The 24,649-nt window shown below is 37.9% G+C and overlaps 1 protein-coding gene across 13 annotated transcripts in view; it reads left to right on the top strand.

The window, feature by feature from the left end:
- Window positions 1–24,649, top strand: part of MCTP1 (multiple C2 and transmembrane domain containing 1) — a 535,249-nt gene that overhangs the window by 322,204 nt on the left and 188,396 nt on the right. For all 13 annotated transcript variants that reach the window (XM_021084534.1, XM_021084531.1, XM_021084533.1 and 10 more), the window contains 2 exons: window positions 17,489–17,675; window positions 22,960–23,053. In XM_021084534.1, coding sequence (XP_020940193.1) covers window positions 17,489–17,675; window positions 22,960–23,053 — 281 coding nt within the window. The remainder of the gene's footprint in view (window positions 1–17,488; window positions 17,676–22,959; window positions 23,054–24,649) is intronic.

Below are 24,649 nucleotides of genomic sequence, written 5' to 3'. Positions count from 1 at the left end.
CCTTCTTCATTGCAGTTCACATGATTTCCAAGTCTCTAAATATACAGTGTGAAGAAATGCATACATACTAATCATAATAAAGGGAATTTTACATGTGAAAAGCAAAAATAGGAATCCAAAGAGTTCCCATTGTGGTTCAGTAGGTTAAGAACCCAACTAGTATCCATGAGGATGTTGCTTTGATCCCTGACCTTGCCCAGTGGATTAAGGATCCGGCATTGCCACAGGCTGTGGCATAGGTCACAGATGTGGTTTGGATCATAGGCTGGCTGCTGCAGCTCCAATTCACCTCCTAGTGTGGGAACTTCCATATGCCACAGGTGCGACCCCCCCAAAAAAAAAAATGGGAATCCAACCCAACATATTTATCTCTTTGGTTGTTTGTTATTCTAAGAAATATGTTTTAAACAATGGTTTTCTTCATAGGATTATAAAATGAGAGGTCAAAGATTACTTTCAGTTAACCTTTAATATTTTTACTTATAAAATGAAATGAGAAAAACACCACTATAATCTAATGCTATGTTACATTTCAATCCTTTTTAAAGGACAAGCCTTCACTGCATTTTTTTTCTCTCTAGTAAAACACTATTTTTAGAGTTTTTTTAAAGTACTACCTTGTTCTCTTTGGGATATACCACCAGCTTAATTATCAGCATTGATCTGTTAATACACTAAATACATTTTATTTTACATGTATATTTTATTTATTATATAGTATTATTTATTACATATTTTATATATTTACTTATTTTATATATCCTAATTTAAATGTATATATACATGTTTCTTTTTCCTTCAATATGCTATGAGCTTTTTCAAGTAGATGCTATCTAGCTATTCCTTGAATATTTTAATTCATTTTTATAATTTACAGCAACATTAGATCTATTTGATGACCACGAAATAATCAGAATGAGGAGTTCCCATTGTGGTTCAGTGGGTTAAGAGCCTGACATAGTCTCCATGAGGATGTAGCTTCGATCCCTGGCCTTGCTCAGTGGGTTAAGGATCTGGCCTTGCCACAAGCTGTGATGTAGGTCACAAATGTGGCTCAGATATGGCATTGCTGAGGCTGTGGTGTAGGCCTCCTGCTGCAACTCAAATTTGACCTCTAGCCCTGGGAACTTCCATATGCTGCAGGTGTGGCCCTTAAAAAATAATAATAATCAGAATGACTGGCATGTATAACTTGTTACCTCAGTCTCATTACTTTGTATACAAACTTTCTCATGTTCGTAAAATAATGAAGTCATTAATGTAGGGACTTCTTATACTTCTGGCTCCACATTACATGCAGTTCTTCATATCCTTTTTTCCCTTAATGATAGATATCCTTTTATATATTTTTCTTTCTTGGAAAATAATCTCCAAATTTGAAAATTATGAAAATTTCTCAGTCTATTTTGTACTGAATTTTCCCTTTTCCTCACTTAGTAATGTTATGAAATCTTCAAGGGCATGCCTAATTATACTAAGATATGCTTGGCGGAGAGGTAGACCTGTTTATCTCACTTGACCTCCTTCCTATGGGTTTTCTGGCATTTGGCATTTTTCTTAATTTTGATTTTTTGATTTTTTTTTCCCGTTATGGTTGATTTACAGTGTCCTGTCAATTTCTACTGAGCAGCAAAGTAACCCAGTCATTATATATATATATATGTATAATTTTTCTCATATTATCCTCCATCATATTCCATCACAAATGACTAGATATAGTTCCCAGTGCTATATACAACAGGATCTCATTGCTTATCCATTCCAAAGACAAGAGTTTACATCTATTAATCCCAAATTCCCAGTCCATTTCACTCCCTTCTTCTCCCCCTTGGCAACTACAAGTCTGTTCTCCATGTCCATGAGTTTCTTTTCTGTGAAAAGGTTCATTTGTACTGTATATTAGATTCCAGATAAAAGTGATATCATGTGGTATTTCTCTTTGTCTTTCTGACTTACTTCACTTAGTATGAGAGTCTCTAGTTCCATCCATGTTGCTGCAAATGGCATTATTTTGTTCTTTTTTATGGATGAGTACTATTCCGTTGTGTATATATACCACATCTTCTTAATCCATTCATCTGTTGATGGATATTTAGGTTGTTTTCATTTATTGGCTATTGTGAACAGTGCTGCAGTGAACGTACAGGCACATGTATCTTTTCAAGGCAAGTTTTGTCCAGATACATACCCAAGAGTGGGATTGCTGGGTTATATGGTAGTTTTATATTTAGTTTTCTGAGGTACCTCCATACTCTTTTCCATAGTGGTTGAACGAATTTACATTCCCACCAACAATGGAGGTGGATACCCTTTTCTCCACACCCTCTCCAGCATTTGTTATTTATTGACTTGTTAATGATGGCCATTCTGACAGGTGTGAGGTGGCACCTCACAGTAGTTTTGATTTGTATTTCTCTAATAATTAGTGATGTTGAGCATTTTTTCATGGGTTTGTTGGCCATCTGTATATCGTCTTTGGAGAAATGTCTATTTAGGTCTTTTGCCCATTTTTCCATTGGGCTTTTGGTTTTTTTGCTGTTGAGTTGTATATGTTGTTTGTATAATTTAGAGATTAAGCTCTTGTCAGTTGCATCATTTGAAACTATTTTCTCCCATTCTGTAGGTTGTCTTTTTGGTTTTTTTTAATGTTTTTCTTTGCTGTGCAAAAGCTTGTCAGTTTGATTAGGTCCCATTGGTTTATTTTTGCTCTTATTTCTGTTGCCTTGGGAGACTGGTCTAAGAAAACATTTATATGGTTGATGTCAGAGAATGTTTGCCTATGTTTTCTTCTCAGAGTTTGATGGTGTCTTGTCTTACATTTAAGTCTTTAAGCCATTTTGAGTTTATTTTTCCATGATCCTGGGTTGGAAGAATTAATATTGTAAGAATAGTCATACTTCCCAAAGCAATCTATAGATGCAATGCAATCCCTATCAAATTACCCATGACAGAACTACAACAAACAATCCAAAAATTTTTATGGAACCATAAAAGACCCAAAATTGCCAAAGCAATCCTGAGGAACAAAAACGAAGTAGGAGGCATAACTCTCTCAGACTTCAGGCAATATTACAAAGCTGCAGTAACCAAGACAGGGTGGTACTGGTACCAAAACAGACATACAGACCAATGGAACAGAATGGAGAACCCAGAAATAATCCCAGACACCTACAGTCAATTAATCTTCAACAAAGGAGGCAAGAATATAAAATGGAGAAAGACAATCTTTTCAGCAAGTGGTGCTGGGAAACCTGGACAGCCGCATGTAAATCACTGAAAAGTGAACACACCCTCACACCATGCACAAAAGATAAACTTTCTACGGGTTGTCCATATTTTGGCAAATTTTGAGAGAACAATGATGCATGGCTGGTCTGAAGATCATAGTCATTTCTCTAGATAACTGAGGAAGCTAAGTTTGGGGAAAGAGAAGAAATCCATTTTTGGAGCTTCTGGATTAGAGAACATGTGCAGGTGCTAAAGGAGTGCTGTGCCCTGGAAGGCATGGAAGTTCCTCCCCTCTAACCATGTACCTTACCATGTGCATCTTTCCATCTGGCCATTCCTGAGTAATAGCCTATTATAATAAACTAGAAATCTGGTTGGAAGTGTATGCCTCCATATCCCCCCCCCCTTTTCTTTCTTTCTTTCTTTTTCTTTTTTCTTTTTTTTTTCTGTTGGATGTGTTTACCACTTGCATATAGTTTCTGGCTTATGCTTTGCCTAGGTTATTGGATGAGGTCTTTATGCCCATGGCTATTGTGTAAGAGAACCTAGCAAGCAGGATCAAGAGTCCTGGGCTCCATCACCCTCACTTCTTTGATGGGCATAGCTCTATGTTTTGCTTCCCAGCAGCTTGGTAGGATTAAAACTAGCTTGGATGATGAGCCCAAATACTACCATTAAAGAATTATAGGGGCTTCTAAAACTCTCATTTATTTTGAACAACTTACTTTTATTCCCAGTTATATTTTTTTTCTAAATATAATAGAAAAAAAACTTATCTGCTATCACCCTTACTGGAAAAAAATCATTTTTGGTTATATGCCAAATATAAAAAAATTGCCTATGAAAGCAACTCGAGCCAAAAAATTTTAGAGTAAACAAGAGCACAGGTAGACAAGATTCCTAGAACAGCATTTGAGTATCAGTTTAAACCACTTTACACAGTAAAGGGAATTATTGTTAAATTTCAAGATAAAGATAGACAATATCCAAAAAGAAAAAAGAAAAAGGAGTTTCCTGGTGGCTCAGTGGATTAAGGACTCAGTGGATTAACAGACTGTCACTGTTGTGTGCAGTCTTTGCTGTGGCGCCCCTGGCCCAGGAACTTGTACATGCTGTGGGCATAACCAAAACAATAGCGGAGGGAGAGATGTACGATAGAAAATTGCTGTGCATTCTGCCAATTTAACAAAGATGCCTGTTACAAAAAAAGCAAAAGAAATGACTATGGCAAATCATCACCATTTCAAATCTACTTCATGTCCAGATAGCAGCAGAAATTCTTGGTATCTGACTTTATACTCATTAGGTTGTACTTTACACACATTTTGCCACTGAAACAATATATTGTTAGACCTCAGTTGGGGGGAAAGTAAAGTCACATGTGTTTATGTGAAGATTGTGCAATAGCAGTGGAGATAATGCAGATTGTATTAGAATTCTTGAGTTCTAGAAGAATTTAGAAGAGAATTGACTTACCTTCCTATTCAATTTGAGTTCCAAGATTAATGTAACAGGAGTAAAAACTGTCACTGTTGTTTTCTCTATTCTTTTCCAAGCTGTTGTTACAACATTCTATGTATTAAATTATTTTTAATTTTATTGAAATTATTTGACACGTAATATATAAATTTAAGGTGTACAACATTTTGATTTAATAGATTTATATACTGTAATATGATTGCCATTCTAGCTAGAGGTAGCACCGCTATTGTGTCACATAATTATCCTTTTTGTGTGTGTGGTAGGAATAATTAAGATATATTTCTGTTCACTTACAATTTAAGAGCCGGATGGCTGGTGGATAAGTTTAAAGTTGGCCATGGAGGGTAATACCACCCCATCAATGCCTAATAATTGTTTATAAGGATACTATCTGCGCTCCAGACTCTGTGTCCAGCCGCCTGCTTGACAGCTCCCCTTGAACATCTGATAGGCTTCTCCAGTTTAGCAGGTGCAAAGCCAAACTTCTCACCCCCGATGCCCCAAATCTGCTTAACTCCAATGGCCAGTCTTCAGCCTTCATCTTACCTGGCCCAACAGTAATGCTGGACTTGGATGATCACTTCCTTAGCTTCAAAGAGGTTTTTCACTTGACTTCCTTCACGTGGCTTCACAAGGCTCAGTTCACCACTTGCCTTATCATATGCTCCTTCTTCGTCTTCTAAGCAAATTCTTCCTCATCTGGCACCTGATTTAATTCTGGAGAGCCTCAGAGCCCACTCCCTGGCCAACTCCTCTGTCTGTACTTGCTCCTTTGGTGCCTTCATCCACTCTTGTGCTTTCCATACCATCTACGATTGACGACAAACATACAGCTCCACTCCATAACTCTTTCCTGAGCTCCAGACTCTGTGTGCAACCACCTGTTTGACATCTCTGCTTGAACATCTGATAGGCTTCTCCAGTTTAGCAGGTCCAAAGCCAAACTTCTCACCCCCAAGGCCCCAAATCTGCTCTTCCCTAAAGATTCTCTCTTGCTTGATGCTAACATCGAAAATCTTGGAGTCATTCTTTTATTTTTTTTCTTTCATTTGCATAAAATCCATTAAGAAACTTACAAACTTCTTCAAAATATATTCCAAATTCACTCTTACCATCTCCATCATTGCTTCTTGTTGAAGCCACCATCAGCTTTCAGGTGGGCAATAGCAATAGCCTCCTGTTCTTGCTGTCACATAACATCAACAAAATAATTGAACCTTCTGCTCGAAGCTCTGCAGCGGTTTCCTGTCTCAATCTAGGGAAATCCTAAATCCTTACATTGGCCTCTAATTCTCCTGGTGATCTGGCCCTGTGACCCCTCTGCCTTGAGCTTCTGCTATTTTTCCCCTGCTTCCCTCTGCTCTGTCCCAGGCTCTTTGTTTTTCCTCCAGCACACCAGACAACTTCTCACCTCAGACCTTAGCCTCTGTTCATTACCCTCTTTCTTCAGGTGTCCACCTGCCTTGCTTCTTTACCTTCTTTTGATCTATGCATAAATGTCACATCAGGGAGGCAGCCATACCAACCCTATTTAAAATCAAAACTTTGGAGTTCCCTGGTGCCTCAGCGCGTTTAAGGATCTGGCATTCTTACTGCTGTTTCTGGTTACTGCTATAGTGCAGGTTCCATCCGTGGCCTAGGAACTTCCAAATGCTGTGATGTGGCCAAAATACATAAATAAATAAATAAAATCTAAACTTCTTTTCCTTGACAGTTTCCTCTATCCTGCTTTTTTTTTTCTCCATCAAAGTAATCACCATTTGACATACTGAAAATTTCACTTATTTCATCATTTATTTCCCATCATTAGAATATGAACTTCATGAGGGCAGGGATTTTCAGGTATTTTTTCATCATGGCATCCTTGATACCTAGAAAAGTGTATGGCAGATAATAGATACTTAATAGATGTTTGTTGGACTTAAGTTTAATTACCTGAAGCTTTATTTAATACTAAAAATTATGGCTCTTCCCTCTCCAAATTAGTGTAGAATTTGACACCAGGCATTAATGCAAAGAACAGCATGCCTTAGTGGAAAGAACAAAGTTTCAGTATAATTAAGAAAGCTATTTATATGTAATTCAAAAGAGAATTAATGAGCTAAAGTGTCAAAGTGTCTGTAATCTTTGTACATAAAACTACTGAATGATCTGATCCCTGGCCCAGGAACTCTATATGCTATGGGGCAGGCAAAAAATAAAAAATACAGAATGGTTGGAGTTGCAGTCATGGCGCAGTGGTTAATGAATCTGACTAGGAACCGTGAGGTTGTGGGTTCGATCCTTGGCCTTGCTCAGTGGGTTAATGACCTGGCGTTGCCGTGAGCTATGGTGTAGGTTGCAGACGTGGCTCAGATTCCACGTTGCTGTGGCTCTGGTGTAGGCTGGCGTCTCCAGCTCCAATTAGACCCCCTAGCCTGTGAACCTCCATATGCCGCGGGAAGCAGCCCTAGATAAGGCAAAAAGACAATAATAATAATAATACAGAATAGTTACATTTGAAAAAAAAGCCTATACATTTATGAAGATACTTTTTCATCCTCAAAATAACTTTTTCATCCTCGTAATATCAAGTGAGTTAATGCCAACTGGTTGTTAAATTTTACACAAAAATAAGTTTACCATGAATATAAAGGAACAATGATAATAATGCCTTACATATGTATAGGGCACTAGTACATATTAGTTCACTATAAGGAGATAATAAAGGTGGTTCATTTTATACCAATTATGCAGGTTCCAAAAGTGAGGCAGAAGGAGGTTTAGAGGTTGCTCAGCTACTATGAATCTGGGGTGATCTGAGACTCAAATCCAGGATTCCTGACGCTACAGTTTCCCCTTGGTCTTGGATTCAGTGTGTTCTGAAGCCATTAAGTGCCCAATAAAGTGCCAGGTAGTCAGTGAACCCACTTAGGTGGTGTGCACCATACTGCATGTTTGAACAACAAATTTTACCTGTCACTGAACTACACTTTTCAAGTGAAGGTGAAATGATGTTAATCTGCATGTAATTATTTAACTTTCTGATCACCTGCATTTTGGCAGGCAAGACGGACTGCCACCTTTACGATAATCAGCTCATAAATCCTCATGATTGTTACACTTTTATGCAGAGCAGTAATCTGAACAAATTGGCTGCTGACAGCTGCGGTAAATTGCCAGGAAGGAGTGCTGTCAGAGAACAAGTTGTTTTTATGAACGTGCAGAATAAGTAAATCCCGTGTCAAGCAATTTCATTCAGTAGGAGTTATTTGCAATCCAATGTAGCAAGATTTATAGCATTATTTATTAGTGTGCAAAGTGCTTGTTTATCTTTAAAGTGGCATTGATTTGGGGCACATATATTTTTGGTTGGTGGATTGCTACTAACTTTACACTTTTACCAGGGTGGAGGTATTGGTTCTGCCCATGACAGCAAAGTGGTACAGATGTAAACGTCAATAGAGAGTTCTATTTCAACAAATTTTTTTATTAGCACTGTATGATAAGAAAAAGTTATTCCCAATAGACAAGTTTGAGGTGAAGAATAAATGCTTTCAAATTCTATATCCATAAAAATAGGAATTCCCCTTGCAGCTCAGTGATAACAAACCTGACTAGAATCCATGAGGATGTGGGTTCGATCTCTAATGTTGCTCAGTGGGTTAAGGATCCAGCGTTGCCATGAGCTGTGGTGTAAGTCGCAGACACAGCTCGGATCTGGTGTTGCTGTGGCAGTGGCATAGGCCGGTGACTGCAGCTTTAATTTGACCCCTAGCTTAAGAACTTCCATATGCAGCAGATGTGGCCCTAAAAAGCAGAAAAAACAAAAAACAAAAAACTATGAATCTGTGTTTATTGCCAAAGGAAGAAAACGTGGGCTATGTCTGCCTAGGTGTAGTGTGGCAAAAGAGGAAAACAGCCTTTGACTTTGTATATTAACCAAATAAACATTTTATTGGAGTTGGAGTACATTGCATTTGCGTGTTTGATACTCTATAGATTCTGATTTGCAATGTTTCCTATTTGTGATATGAATACTGTAGTGATTCTTCTGCTTCCCACGTAAATAAGAGTAGAATCATTCCCACTGCTTTATTAATTTGAAAGCACAAAGATAGCTAGTCAGAAAATTCTAAACCAAAGAGAGTTTTTAATGAACTCATTCTATTGTACCATTTTTCTTACTAAGGGCTGAGTGAAATAGTTTCATTTGGGAGATTGGCAATATTTACATAAAGAATAGAGTGGGTCATTGAGTCTTGTCTTGGTTTTTCCTAAACTCAACCTAAGCCAAATAAATTAAAATTTTAATCCATTTTTTCATGGCTTACTATTTTTTTTCTGAAGATTTTCTCAGAAAATTTATACTCATTGCAGTATTTTGTATCCAGTAGGCAAAGTTTCCAAAGACAGTTTCCATGCACTACTGTGTATATATCAAATAGTTTACTTTCAAGGCAATGAATAGTGAAGTTCACAAATTGGTGGAAGTGTGCTCTGATAAAGCCATCTATCTCCCCAAAGACAGTCCAGCAGTGACAACTTGTGACACTAAAAAGGCAATAACAGCATTAGCACTTAGTAACGCCAGAGATGGTGTGAACACTGTGTAATCATGAAACTTGAAAACACTTAGGGGTTACCCATTGTATTCTTTAAAATGCAAAGGTTCCAAGGAATTAGGTGTTATATTGATTTATTGGATCTTATAATCTATCATGCACTATTTTATTTTTTAATGTTAAGTAGTCCTCATACCCTAAGAAATCTGAAAATTAAATATGGTCCAAATTATGTAAAACGTGTTTTTAGAAATGATGCCTCCCTCCCTCCTCCAAAGAAATCCTAGTGCAGCTTCTCTTTCTATCCTACAGGCTTTGCCTTTAAATGTCCTCTCATCATGATGGCTTCATAATTTCATGAGCTATTACTTCAGGACACAATATACACTTAGGGGTTCATTGTAAGAGGAAATAGAAATTTCTGTTGCAAATATCCCTCCCTATGATTTTAAGCTGTTTTGGCTGAATTCTTGCTGGATCCGATCATGCCACACCATTGGTCTGTAAATCAGAATTGGAGTGTTGCTGACGGAGAACTCAGCCAGGAGTAGATACGGCAGCTCTTCCTGTCCTTGTTTATCATTCTGTTAACTTGCGCTGGTTCAATTAAAATTATCTTCAGTCCACGGTTTCTTTACTGGGATCTTTTAAAGCCAGTTGTCCATTTTGTGAGGATTAGTTCAGTTAAAACTACATAATATAATTCGCACATCCATTTAACTGGGCATATATAGACAGCACCGAGGGGGGGCCATTGTCAACCCCTCGGTGATACACTGCTGCTACTCTTCCCTCAAGACATTTTCAGGCCACACATGACATATCTGATGTACGGGCCACCAGTGCCAATGCACATGTAAACTGTTTGTGAAGCTTGAATCCTGTCCTATTTTTAAATTAAAAAGCAAGTCCAAATCCAGGAGTTCCCACTATGGTGCAGTGGGTTAAGGATCTGACTACAGTGGCTCACATCACTGTAGAGGTATGGGTTTATTCCCTGGCCCAGCACAGTGGGTTGGTTTCTGGTGTCGCCCCAGCCTGCGGCATAGGTCACAGCTGTGGTGTGGGTTTGATCTCTAGCCTGGGGAACTTTCATAGGCTGCAAGTGCGGTTAAAACAAAAAAATCCAAATAAGTCTAACATTACCTCCTGCCCCCCAGTGACCTCACACATGAACATATCTGTACATCCAGGATGCTAATCACAGGACTGCTTCATCTGGGTAGAATGGCATTGTTGGTTCCTGATTTAGCCGTGGCAGATAGAAAGGCGAGAGAGAGAGAAATGGTAAGAATGTGGAAAATTTTCTACCTGAACTCGTAGGGGGAAGTGTCACCAAATAAATGTGACATGTTCCTTTCATGTGGCTAAATACATGCACATAGTTTTTAAAATGTGTAAAAAATTTCAAATTTTGATATGGAAATCGGGAAACTTGGTTGGAGTTCTTGCCATCACATAATTTCTCCAAGCCTCAACCTCCCCATTTGTTGAATGAAAGAAAGTAGCTCTGATATCCCCTTCAGTTTGAGTCTGTTTTGATTCTTCTATTGATGATTGATTGATGAGTTTGATACAGAAACTAAGTTCTAAAATTGAATGATATCAACTAAGGCCGATAAGACAAACTGCAAATTATATTTACATAGCACTTGCATCTTTTCAAAGTACTTTTTCTTCTATTATTCCTGTGTTTTTACAACACTATGCAAAGAGAAGGCATGATTTTTTTTTTAATTTCCATGTGGTAAATGAGGAAAGCTGATGCACGAAAGTTTAAGCTACTTGCTCAATATCACAGTACTAATGAATAATTAATACTGTGTTCAGAATACTTTGGTGTTCTGAACCACTGACATGGACTCTGAAGCCAAATAACTTCATTCAAAGCAATACACTGCATCTGTGGTAGTTCTGGAAATAAGGATATGATAAACCAGAAGGCTTAAAAATCCACCCAATTTAACAGACATAACACACAATAAATAGTTAATGAATGAGTGTTGGAAAGAAATGAGCCCACCTTCTAGGAAGACAATATAGAAGTGGTAGAAGGAGCACAGTACATGCTGATCCTGGCTCTGCCACTGTCACTGTGAGTAAATCTTTGGCCTCTCTGAACCTCTTTCTCAATGTACACAAGTACTTTAATACATACAGAGCGTTAGTACATTTCAGGTGCTATAGTAGGTACCTGCCCTTGAGGCATATAGGAGATTGACAGGAAAAGACAACTGCAGGTCATTTCAAGTAGAATTTGTAAAAATTAGCCAAGAAAAGATAGGTATATACATCTTCTCAGGCAGAGGGATTGCCTTATCCAAGAAAAGAAGCAGGTGTATCCTGGCATGGCTGGTGGAAAGCCTACAAGCTGTTAGGAATGACTTAAGTAGTAAGTGTGAGTCAACAAGGGACATCCAACCTGATGGTAGGTCACAGAGGGCACCATTGCCTTGCTAAGTGTTATTTCATAGGCAGTGGGAAGCCAGGAGTGGGACATGGTTAAGTTTGTGTTTTAGACATCGGTCACTGAGGGGATTGATTGTGTCAATGGTTTTTGTCTTAGACCAGATTCCCTAGGAAACTTGAGGCAGTAATTTGGTGCCGATACTTAATTAGGAGGTATAATCCCAGACACTGAGGGGGAGAGAGAAAGAATAGGAGGCAGAGGAGACTAGGAAGTAAGGCAAGGTGATATGTTACTGGACTGGCCATGTCCCCATGCTTCAGAGTCACAGTGGTTGCTCAGAAGGTATGCCCACTTGTCCACGTGTAGACAGGCAACATGGAGAATCATGCTTTGGAATGGTTTGTGAGAGGGTGGTAGGTATAGGGAGTTATCTTTCCATCTTCTGTATCATTGACCCAAGTTCACCCCACAAGGAGACAACCTCTACACTGTTTCATCTAGTTTCTTGGGCAGTTGATCAGGAAGCCAGGTACCATAGTCCATGGTGGCTCTTCATCTAAGTGCAAAAGTGGCCCTAGAAGCTAGAATTTGGGGCATGTGTCAGTGGGGTCTAGATGCATAGTGGCAGACAAGAGGAATGCTCAGCTCATTCATATGAGTGCAAATTTAGACAGTCCTAGGTCAGTCCTAGGGGGAAGATACCTGAAGACTCAAGCCCAGCGGATTGGTCACAGTGATGGGATGAAAAGCAGCACCTTGGAAAGACCCAGCCAAAGTTGTAGCTGAGCCAATGCAGGCAGCTGAGGACACAGGAGTTCCATATGGAACCTCAGTGTAAAACAGACGTAAGAGGAGCTGTTCTTTGAACCAAAGAGGAGAATCCACACCCCATTCTTCACCCTTCCTGCATCCATGGTGACCTTGGCACACCCCCTTCCCTAGAAATTGTCTCCTTAGAAGACAATTTGAAACTAGATTAGATTATCTGCCTTTTGGCACCAACATTCAGACTTTTTCTGGTGGGGGAAGGGTAGAATACATCTGAGAAATAATATTTCATTATCAATAAGATAAATACATTCTCTTTTGTTTTGTGGAATTGCAAAGAAAAGAAGATGTAGGAGTTCCCACCATGGCTCAACAAATCTGACTAGCATCCATGAGGTTGCAGGTTTGATCCCTGGCCTCGCTCAGTGGGTTAAAGATCCGGTGTTGTTATGAGCTGTGGTATAGGTTGCAGACACGATCGGATCTGGTATTGCTTTGGCTGTGGTATAGGCCAGCAGCTATAGCTCCAAGTGGACCCCTGGCCTAGGAACCTCCATATGCCATGGGTGTGGCCGTAAAAAGACCGGAAAAAAAAAAAAAGAAAGAAAAAAGAAGATGTAAGTATAAACATGAATAGAGTTATAACAAACTGTAAAATCTGGGGTTTTGGAAAACTTGAACTTCATCTACTTCAATTACCCTATATCACAGATGAGAAAACGAATTCAGGAGGATAAGTTGGCTTGGAAAAGGTTAAACTAATTAGTGTCACATGGAAGGCCAGAGCCAAAGGAATCTGACCCCAGTCTTGGGCTCTTTTCCTTGTGTATGTATCTGTATGCATATTTTAGGAATTCATGAATTTGATTCAATACATTTTTAATTTTGCATTTTTGTTTTCATAACAGTATAAAATCATCATTTTGGCTTATTCTAAACAAGCTGGATGATCAGCTAGTATTTCTATAAGCAGTAACTGTAGCAAATGCTTCCTTTGCTGAGGTTATAATAGTACAGGCAAGCCAAATACATGTGAATCTGCCTGTTTGACTGCTAATAACACAATACTATGGACTGGGTGGTTTATGATCAACAGATATCTATTTCTCAGGGTTCTGGAGGTTGGAAAGTCCAAATCAAGACATGAGCATGTTTGGTGTCTGGTTTCCTGGTTCATAAACTGCTATTGTTCTCTGTGTCCTCATATGACAGAAAGACAGGGATCTCTCTGGTGCTTTTTTGATAAATCTCATTTATGAGGGTTTCACCCTCATGACCTAATCACTTCCCAAACACCCCACCTCCCATACCATCACATTGGCCACTAGGTTTCAACATATACATTTTGGAGGACACACAAACATTCATACCATAGCCCTGACCCACAGTAATTAGTATTGAATTTACTTTGCAATACGTTTAGTTGCCATCTCTCTCTCTCTCTCTCTTTCTCTCTCTCTTTTTTTTTTAGGGACACAGGTGTGGCATATGGAAGTTCCTAGGCCACGGGTCAAATCAGAGCCGCAGTTGCCGGCCTACACCACAGCCACAGCCACGTGGGATCTGAGCCTTGGCTGTGACCTACACCACAGCTTGTGGCCACAGTGGATCCTTAACTCACTGATCGAGGCCAGGGATCAAACCTTCCTCCTCATGGATGCTAGTTAGATTCATTACCGCTGAGCCATGACTGGAACTCCAGGAGTTCTATCTTTGTACATATTTATTCAATAACAACCCAAAGATAGCAAAAGCTTTTCTCCACCAACCCATTTGAAGAAATCAGTGATTCATTATATGATACAAAGATACTATAATGCTAACTTTATCCTCAAGTTAATAATACAGTTTTGCTTAGTTATCAGGGGGCATTTTGTTTCAAATAGCATCTGAGTATAACTCCTAAGCAGTTTTTAGATAAATAGGAGAAATGAACAACCTCACCTAGCAAAAAGAACCTTGAAGTTGTTAATATTCTTTCAGCAAAATATTGTATAAATAGGCATTTTCTCTGTTAGAATAATTAATGTCAAAATTCTGAAACTTTAAATATGAGGCAGAACTTGGGACTACTTCTGCGAGTATACCCAATATTGAAAATTTGATTGGAGTCTTCCTATCATAGCTCAGCAGTAACAAACCCAACTAGTATCCATGAGGACATGGATTTGATCCCTGGCCTTGCTCAGTGAGTTAAGGATCTGTTGTTGCTGTGAGCTGTGGTGTAGGTTGCAGATGCAGCTCGGATCCCATATTGCTGTGGTTATGGTATAGGCTGGCAGCTACAGCTCCGATTCAGCCCCTAGCCTGGGAACTTCCATATGCTGCACGTGTGGCCCTAAAAAGACAAAAAGAACTAAACAAACAATCAAAAAAAGACAAGTCTAGATATTACCCCATTAAGAACTGCCTCATAGAACATACACTTCCTTTTGGATGCATATTTACAATAATGACAAACTGGTTAAGGAAAAGGCCTAGGTCTTGGATTCCAGAGTCCTAAGTTCAGGCCTAGCTCTGCTAATAACTGTGTATCTCTATTAAATGTCTAACTTCTCTGGCCTTCAGTTTTCTCGTTAGTAAAATAAGGAGATTTTGAGGATCTCAAATCCTTATGCCTATTGGAAACAGGAACAGAATTAAGTGAAATCATCCAGTTGTCAGTTAGACAGTACTGGAAACAGTGACTCAGAGAACATTTGCTCTGTCTTTAAAGCTTTTTTGCTCTTTTTTTTTTTTTTTGGTCTTTTTAAGGCCACTCCTGTGACATATGGAGGTTCCCAGGCTAGAGGTTGAATCGGAGCTATAGCCGCAGCCTACACTGCAACCACAGTAATGTCAGATCCTAAGAGCATCTGCAACCTATAGCACAGCTCATAGCAACACCAAATCCTTAATCCACTGAGCAAGGTCAGGAATCAAATCCGTGTCCTCATGGATATTAGTCAGATTCGTTAACCCCTGAGCCACGACAGGAACTCCTAAAGGTATTTAAATTCAAAACTTTTTTTTAGCAGTGTAAGCACATACAACAAATCCGTGGGCCAGATTTAATCTGAAACTTGCCAGTTTGCAATTCCTGGGCTAAATCATCTTTTGAACACTTTCCCCAACTCTAAAGCATTTAATGCAGTATGATTATTAAGAACTCATTTCAATTAAAATTTGAATTTGATAAGGCATGTGATATGTTTTTTCACTGTTTAGATTTTAAGGGGCAGCATGAGAATATTTTGGAAGGAATGTTGTATTCACAGAAACAATGAGATTATTTAATATGCATCCTAACTTTAGGAAGATGTTTTCCAGACTTGGTATAAACCCTAAATTCCAGCTCTCTTGGTAACATTTATACATACAGATTTTCTGCCACTGACCAGGGCATTTCTTTTCTTTTTCATTTCTTGCTTCTATATTCCCCCTCCTCCCAAGTGTTTCTAGTCTGGACATCTCCCATGTCATTTTTGATAGGTTAAAAATAAAATGTAAATGTCAAACTTTTATTCAATTTCTAAAATCACTCATACTAAAAAGATGTTTGAACTCAACTATCAGCCTTGCGGCCCTATTCATAGAATAATTGCTTGAATAAATTGCTTCATTTAAAAGCAAAATAATAATTGATATATAGAGTGAAGAATAAGAAGAAGCAAAAATTTAATCTGTTTCTGAGAGCTGCCCACCGTGTTTATGACCTTACCACATTTATTCTTATAATTGGCTATTTCCTCTTAGAAATGTATTTTATTCATGTCTGCTCCCTTTCTCTTGGTTTATTGGATTTGTGATCACCAAATCTTTCTCTTACAAATGATTTGGTATTTTTATGAAAAGAGGTTGCAAAGTGTTCAGCTCTGAGAGTGGCTGGGCTGATGTTATGAAGCCCATCTGGCATGTAACACTTGAGCTATCACTTTTTCAGAGAATTTGTTTGTTAATTTGGATTTATGGAGTATTACATGCATAAAATGGCAATGTAAGAATTTGGGGAGGGAGTTCCCATCATGGTGCAGCAGAAACGAATCGTGAGGTTGCGAGTTCAATCCCTGGCCTCGCTCAGTAGGTTAAGGATCCAGCGTTGCCGTGAGCTGTGGTGTAGGTTGCAGACATGGCTCGGATCTTCGTTGCTGTGTCTGCGGTGTAGGCCACCAGCTACAGCTCGATTGGACCTCTAGCCTGGGAACCTCCATATGCCATGGGTGAGGCCCTAAAAAGCAAAAAAAAAAAAAGAATTTGGGGAAAGGATACATTCAGTCTGTAACAGCATGTCACTGAGGTTACAAGTAAGTAAAATTTTGTAAATCCTTTCTAAAAATTTGTATGAATTTCCAAAACCAATTTTTAAATGAAGCAATCATGTATGCATTCTTTATCTTCCAAAATTAGTACTGTATTTTAGAGAGTTTGCCTTCTTCATAAAGTGTTTATATATATACATGGGATTGTGTATGTATATTTAATAAATAATGTTTCCTAAAAGTTCTAATTTCTACATTTGCTGCATAAATAAATGAGAGCTTTGAGGAAACAAAATAAAAATAAAGAATTTAAAAATTTAAAATATCACCACAACACATTACCATAGTACATATTCTATTCACTGCTTAGTAACATTTATGAAGGCAGAACACCTGTTGTTTTAAAAATGGCACAAATATTCAGATTCTTGGTAGTTTGCCTCTTTAGACAGCTCACGTTAGTCTTTCTCTTAGCAAAGCCCTACTGCTCAGGGCCATAGAGATTGAAAGTCCCTATCCATTTATCAATATGGCAACCATGGATAGTAATCAAGTCAGATAAGCACTTTCTTTTTCTTTCTTTTTTTTTTTTTTTTTTGCATCTTACAGGAAATGAGCCCTTAGATACTGAGAAAATCAGGGTCTGAATTTTGTGAAGAAAGTCAGCTAACTTGAAAGACATATGCTTCTAGAGATCCAAATGGTATTTCCATTGATTTAGTTTTCACGAAGCTCTGAGCAGCCTGCACTTGCACTGTTTGTTGTGCACCCCCCCCCAAAAAAAAAGCCATTGGCTAATCCAAAGCATTTGTTTTTAGGTGCCAGATTGACCTGTCGGCTCTCAGTAGGGAACAGACACACAAGTTGGAGTTGCAGCTGGAGGAAGGGGAGGGTCACCTGGTGCTGCTGGTCACCCTGACAGCTTCAGCCACCGTCAGCATCTCTGACCTTTCCATCAACTCTCTGGAGGACCAGAAAGAACGCGAGGAAATCCTAAGGAGATATGTACGTGTGTAACCTTCCTCCTTCAGGGTCATGGGTGACTAGATGAGGTTGTAAATAGTTGACGTGGAGTGACAGAAGTACATCTGTACAGCTGTCTGACAGATGAATCAGCATAAGCAGAAAGCTAGGCCAATGCAAATATCAAACATATCTTTGCAGAAACACTTGAGTTACTCATGGATATCTAGACATCCAATCTTCTCTGGTGTCTTTTCCAGAGAAAGTTCTAGATCCTGAGACTCTCCTCAGTGATTTTTATCATGCAGCAAAATTTTAATGCAGGAAAACTTCCCATAATGGAAAGTCTAGTTTACACAATCATTTTAAATGGCTTTAGAATGGGTTACACAATAATTTAATATATTTTTTGTGTTTTTAGGGCTGCTCCAGTGGCATATGGAGGTTCCCAGGCTAGGGGTCCAATTGGAGCTGTAGCTGCTGACCTATGCCACAGCCACAGCAACACGGGATCCGAGCCGCGTCTGCCACCTATGCCACAGATCACGGCAACGCCGGATCCTTAACCCACTGAGCAAGACCAGGAATTGAACCTGCATCCTCATGGGTGCCAGTCAGGTTAGTTTCCACTGATCCACAATGAGAACTCCTAATTTAATTTTAAATTGTTTTTTTTTAATTATTGGGTTTAATTATTTGTTTTTCCAAATGTGAAATTGAATTATGGCACTTACATTAATTAGTAGCCTGGTAACTAGAGGATATTCACAGAAATAATTTTTCTTTTCAACTACTTAGAAAAGCCTCCCTTCATTCCTTTAATTTTTCAAAAGTTGAATATGAAATATAATAAAAAGGAAGCCCCTTTACCTTTTGATCAGATGTACAGTGTTAGGGTAGCATAGTGAGTCACTAAAATAAGTATCCTTCTCAAATTTTACCAAACACAAATATTCAACAAACAAATCTACCTGTTTCCCAGCATCCTCACAGTATGTATTTCTCACCATGTAGTTTTATTGAATCAACAGAGAGTGGAGCTCTTACTCCACCATTCTCTCTCAGTGAAGCCTCAAAAAAATGAATATCTCAGGACTCAAGAAGCTGGGGGAGAAAGAAAGCTTTTCCACTTAAAATTACAAAGCTTGTATTGTACAATGCTGCCAGGTGTTTAGAAGGCTCCTCTAGACACTCAGCCATGAAACCAAGCTCTAACAAAGAACTGCTTAATTTTTTTTTCCTTTGGTTTTTAAATATTCCTATTTGCTGACTGACATCCTTCCAATAACTGAATTTAATAAAGATGTACCTTATCAGGCTGTGCAGATAACATGAAGTGCTGGTACTAATGCTGTACAATATTCTTCAAACAGATTAGCAGGATGTGCACTTCAGCAAATTTATTCTGGCTATCTCCACTGAATCAGCTGTCTGCTAATGCTTGTACACCTCATCCACCAATAGTGTTATCATAAACAGTTTAATAGAGGTGACTTACCAAGGCTAAATAGTATATATTTTTAAATCACGTAAGAGCTAAGGTAGTGTAGCTTCTAATTTATAATTGCAGTTGTGAAAATTATTTCACATTTTGGTACCCACCAAGTCATATTCTGTTACCAGGAGTGATCCTCATGAATTAGAACAATTTTAAAGAAATTCATTTGTATTTTAATATAAAAATTATTTGTGGTATTATAATACCATATTTGAGGGATTAGTGTTTGATACTTTCCCATCTACTAGAATGATACGACGGGCTAGGCAATTAGAAATGATCCAATTAATATTGATTTTTTTTTTCTTTTACTGGATGGGCTTCCTTGAATTGGCCATTTCCATTTAGAATTTGAATATTTGTTTATGTACCTTCTTTCAAATATTAGGTATTATCTCAAGAAAATGTAAAACAGTATGTGGCTATCCTGGCTAATTCTCAGGCATACTCTTCTTAGTATACTAAAAAGTGAACCATACTTAAATATACCTTTTTTTTTTAAATCCCTGATTTCAAGCATTGGCCTGTATCTCTCTCTAGAAACATACTTATTAAGAAGCTACTCTATGCAATACAGAACATGTGTTATGAATTGCTAACAGCAATACAAGGACAAAGACCTGTATTTTAGGGTTTCAGAGTGCTTCCTTTTTGTTACTTAGATTATGAAATGAATGAATACTGTGTCGTGAAATATCACTTGGAGAAACATATAAAAGCATTTAGTTGGAAAATTATCTATATGTTTTCCTGTAAGAACTTGTGTATTTTTTTCAAGTTTCAGTTTAACCAAAGAATTTCATTTGGCCCTGGTTGTGGTGAGGAAAGTCATGACTTGTCCCACTCTTATATGAAAGAGCCCTGAAAAGGCTCTCCGTCACTGTCATTCAACTGTTCAATGCAAAGCACTGAAGCCCAACAAATTAAACAGACATTACTGTGAGAGCCATTATTTGATCACCACATTCTGAAAAGATGGCTAATTCCATTTTTTCTTTTTCTTTTTTTTCTTCTTTTTCAGGGGAGGAAAGCAGGGAAGGTCAACAGGGGGCGGGTAGTAATGGGTAGTAGACCAAGAGCGATTGTATGACCTTTTCAGAACGGGGATGCTGAACCCTTGCTCCCCCTTGTCACAGTTTAAAAACCAGAGGAGCTAGTTTAGAGAAGAAGTTGTTAGCATTCCATTTTTATTATGACATTTCACAGTCATCTGATTTAATGTCCCTTGACCGGATTGTCCACCGTGAGACGATGGGCTTGAAATGTTATTTAGAGCATTGATAAAAGGTGAGCGGTTCTAAGATGACAGCGAGTCATAAGGCTGGTGGTGTGACATTAATTTTCTCCATAACAGAGATGGAATAAGACGTCACGGTGACAAGCTGTCAATCAGCTCTGGCCCCTCAGAGCATCTCGATGCCATAGGATGGGGTATTGCCTCTCCCGTAATAGAGCTGAACTGAGATGCTCTCCCTGACAGCTGCTGCAGCCATAGAGAAAATATATTATACAGCCTTTCATTAAAAAAATAAAGAGGACTCCTCTCCAGAGCATTTCAATCTTTTCCCATCTATTGAGGGCTGAAAGGATTCACAGCAAATCATAGATTCCTCTGCTATGGAAATTTCTGGCTTTAGAAACCATCCAGGTTTTGAGGCCTTGGAAAATAACCATAAATAACAAGGCAAGAATACCTCTCGATGAAACAGTACTTAAAGTTATATTTTTAAACTGATATATTTACATTTTTTTTGCTCTTTTTTTCTTGGAGTTCTTCTTATAATTGATGTGTTACTGGCCTAAACAGTTGAAGTTGCAATAAATTACTGAGTGTCAGCTGACTTGAGGAAATGAAACCTTCAAACCATAATTACCCCTCTGAATGGAAAGCAGAACTTTGGAGCTGAAGTGCCAGAAGCTGTGTGGCTCTGCAATGAGGTTACCAATCTGAAAACAATGCTGACTGAAGACTGAAGATATTTGTTTTGGTCACAGCGAAACTGGGTTGTAATTGCTCCTGAGTAGTTCCCTGGTGGCGCAGCAGGTTCAGGATCCCATGCTGTCTGTCACTGTGGCAGCTCAGGTTGCTGCTATGGCACAGATTAGATCCCTGGCCCAGGAACTGGCACATGCCATGGGTGTGGCCAAAAAGTAAATAAATAAATAGCTCCTGAAAATTAAAGCATAGGAACCTTTTGATAAAACTCTCCTTCATTGTGAGATGAGGAGACTTACATGGTCTACAACACTCGGTAAACTCTCAGATAAGAACAGCATCCCACTTTGATCCTCAACTACGTCAGGAAGACAATGTGCCTACAAATCTCTGAATTACAGTACTGCTGTCGAAAGTTTTCACTGTTAAACCCTGAATTTATAGGAATTTAAATGAGAGAGAAGTGCAGTTTTATTGAACCCTGCCATCTGGGTAGTTTAAACAGAGTTGGGGTGATAAACAACTGTTTAAAAACAGTAAAAGATTAAGAGCTAATCCTTGGGCTAAACACTCTTTTTTAAAAGTTAGGCTCTGAGAATACACATCTAGCTGCATTTCCTCTTCTCAGTATACCAAGGTCATAGCTTCAGTGTCAGCAAGGACTAGTCACATGGACTGATAAAGTTCATGTCGCAGTGAGCTTATGCTTGTTTGTATTCTCTCATTCTCCCTACAAAGAGGAAAATGTTCTGTACACCAATAACATTTTAATAGGTAACTTTACTGGGCAAAGCTAAGTTATCCTTCCCAGTTTTAAAGCATTTTACAGATTATGATTAAGAAATGCCTTAGATTTACTGAGTAGAAATGCCGCTCTTAGAATGAGAAAAATATGAGGAACTATAAGTAAACAAATGCATATCATGCTCTATAGGTTTACTTTATGCTGTAAGTATTTGTGTCCATTAATTAGAGTTCTGAATATCTTCTTGGTATCCCTCATTTAATTCTTTCATGTATTAACCCTTATTAAAACTCTGCCATTATTACCATTATTAATTCTATCAAAACTTATTTTATTTTATTTTTTTAATTTTTAAAAAAATTTTTTATTACTCAAATGAATTTATCACATCTGCAGTTATCAAAACTTCTATACCTACTACAATGGCAAATAAAATTACAAATTTAAGAAAAATTGCTCATTTTTTATAATGAATTTTAAATTCTTTTGAATTTATTTTTAGTGATCACTTTTATTTATTTTAGATTATATATATCTTTTGCCTAAAAAGTGTATAGAACTACATCTTTTAAATTAAACATTAGAAAACAGTCTTTCAATAATTTAACCATCATCTATCTAGTATCTGCAATTTCCAAAATTAACCAAAAGGAAAATAGTAGAAAAATAACTAATATTGACTTTCTTTTCTTACTCCCTCTTTGAAGTGTGTTGTGTAACCAACTTAAGATTCAATATTAAGAATCATTAGTTTCCAAAATCATCTTGTCTGTAGACGAAAGATTTCTTGGAGTGCTTTGGTAAAGGAGATTGAAGAAGCCAAGCAGGCATGGCCTATTTTATAATTTATTGTTCACCATCCACTGCTAATATTCTATGGGGAAGAAATGTTGTGGGTTTTGTTATTCTTTCAAAAAATCTACGCACATAGCAACAATTATCTATATAAATGTCTACGTGTGTGTGTGTGTGTGTGTACACATTCATGTTGGTGGAAAGGTCATCTGTACTGAAGAAACATAAGCATCCCTTTGATCATTTCAGCAGCATCCTGAGATCGACCATACCACTTGGGGTGTTTTTTAAGCACACTCTTTGAGACCCTTCAGAAACTTTCATTTCTAATACTGATGCTTGGGTCTTTCAGAGCCCACTGCGGATATTTCATAACTTGAAAGATGTGGGATTCCTCCAGGTGAAAGTAATAAGAGCAGAAGGGTTAATGGCCGCTGACGTCACAGGTAAGAAAGAATGCTGTTCTCCTGTTGCTTGTATATCAAGCAGCACGCGGCATCTACCCCATTTGCTGATTGAAAATTTCATGTCACCCATGGGATAATCAAAGTAAATAATGTAAAGTTTGTTGATCTTGCAAAGATTTGCTAACTACCTGATTTTTGTACTGTCTCTGCTCCATTTTTTTAAAAGGGTGATTATTAAAAAGAAACACTGAAAAGGAAAATAAATTTTGAATTATTGCCTTCTCCAAGGTTTAGCCAACATAGTGGGAATATTTCTTCCAGGGCATTTTGACATTTGGGGTCATAATGCTTCATCTTCTTTTCTTAGACAGTATCAGCTTCCTGCAGATGATATTATAACAACACTTACAGTTCAAACATACATGAAATCCGTTGTACATTTCACCAAGTTTAGATATGTAATGCTCATTTATTTGGCATGAACTCTTGTTATTTGGTTGCTGATCCAGTTCCTTAGTTGTCCAAATTCCCTACTACATCCTAGGGATCATACTGGAGCTAAACTAAACATCTACAGTGTTCTAGTTTTTTTTAACCATGCAATAGACCTGTAAAAATGCCAAAGCGAGTATGGTATCTTAAAACTTCCTGTATTGGACATTGCTCTTCTATGATATATTCATTAGTTAATTATTTCATCAATTTTCAGAATTAAAACATTGTTTTGAATTTGCAACTATGCAAGCATTCACTTATTCTTTCATTTCACAGGATTTAGGGTATGTTTATAAAATTCCTTAGGTTGTCCATCTCAAGACAGATCATAAATAGGACTGACTTGACCAGTTTCAGTGCAAATTGCCCTCTTCCTGAAAGTATCCACTTATTGTTTATGGAAATATGCCTATCATGTGAATAATAAGCTATTCTAAAAGGATAGCTGACATTGGAAGGGGAGAAATGTATTTCCATATAAGGGCTTGCAAACCCATTACATGATTACTACTACCCTTCTTGAATTCATGGAACAGAACCAGAACATAAATAAAAGATCACATGCCTTCAAACTAAAATAGCAGTTGTCTGTTCCAAAATGAAAATATTTAAAATTTTTATTATTTGCCTAGTATCAAATGAATATTTACTGTATGTTAAAAATAAAAATAATGAGAGTTTACAGTTTCTTTAAAGAAGATATTAGTGACCCATTTGTAATAAAAAAGACAATAACAGTTGTCAAATATTATTGTAAAATAAGCATACTTGAAAATAGTAGGAAAGAGGGTTGTTTGTAATCTTTTTACATTTATACTGACTTGGCTCCTTGTAATAAACAATTAATGAATGCAAAGTTTATTCATTTTCTCTTTTATTTCTGGTATGCTTATAATTAAATTCATCTGATTGTGGGAGTTCCTGTGTGGCGCAGTGGAAACAAATCTGACTAGGAACCAGAAGGTTGCGAGTTCGATCCCTGGCTTTGCTTCATGGGTTAAGGATCTGGTGTTGCCATGAACTGCAGTGTAGGTTGCAGATGTGGCTCAGATTTGGCGTTGCTGTGGCTGTGGCTGTGGCTGGCAGCTGTAGCTCTGATTAGACCCTTAGCCTGGGAATCTCCATAGGCCACAAGTGTGG

Source organism: Sus scrofa, chromosome 2 (assembly GCF_000003025.6).
Source record: "Sus scrofa isolate TJ Tabasco breed Duroc chromosome 2, Sscrofa11.1, whole genome shotgun sequence".
In the NCBI taxonomy this organism is placed as follows: Eukaryota; Metazoa; Chordata; class Mammalia; order Artiodactyla; family Suidae; genus Sus; species Sus scrofa.
The sequence above is the reverse complement of the archived record's forward strand: the minus strand, read 5'-3'. Positions and strand labels throughout refer to the sequence as shown.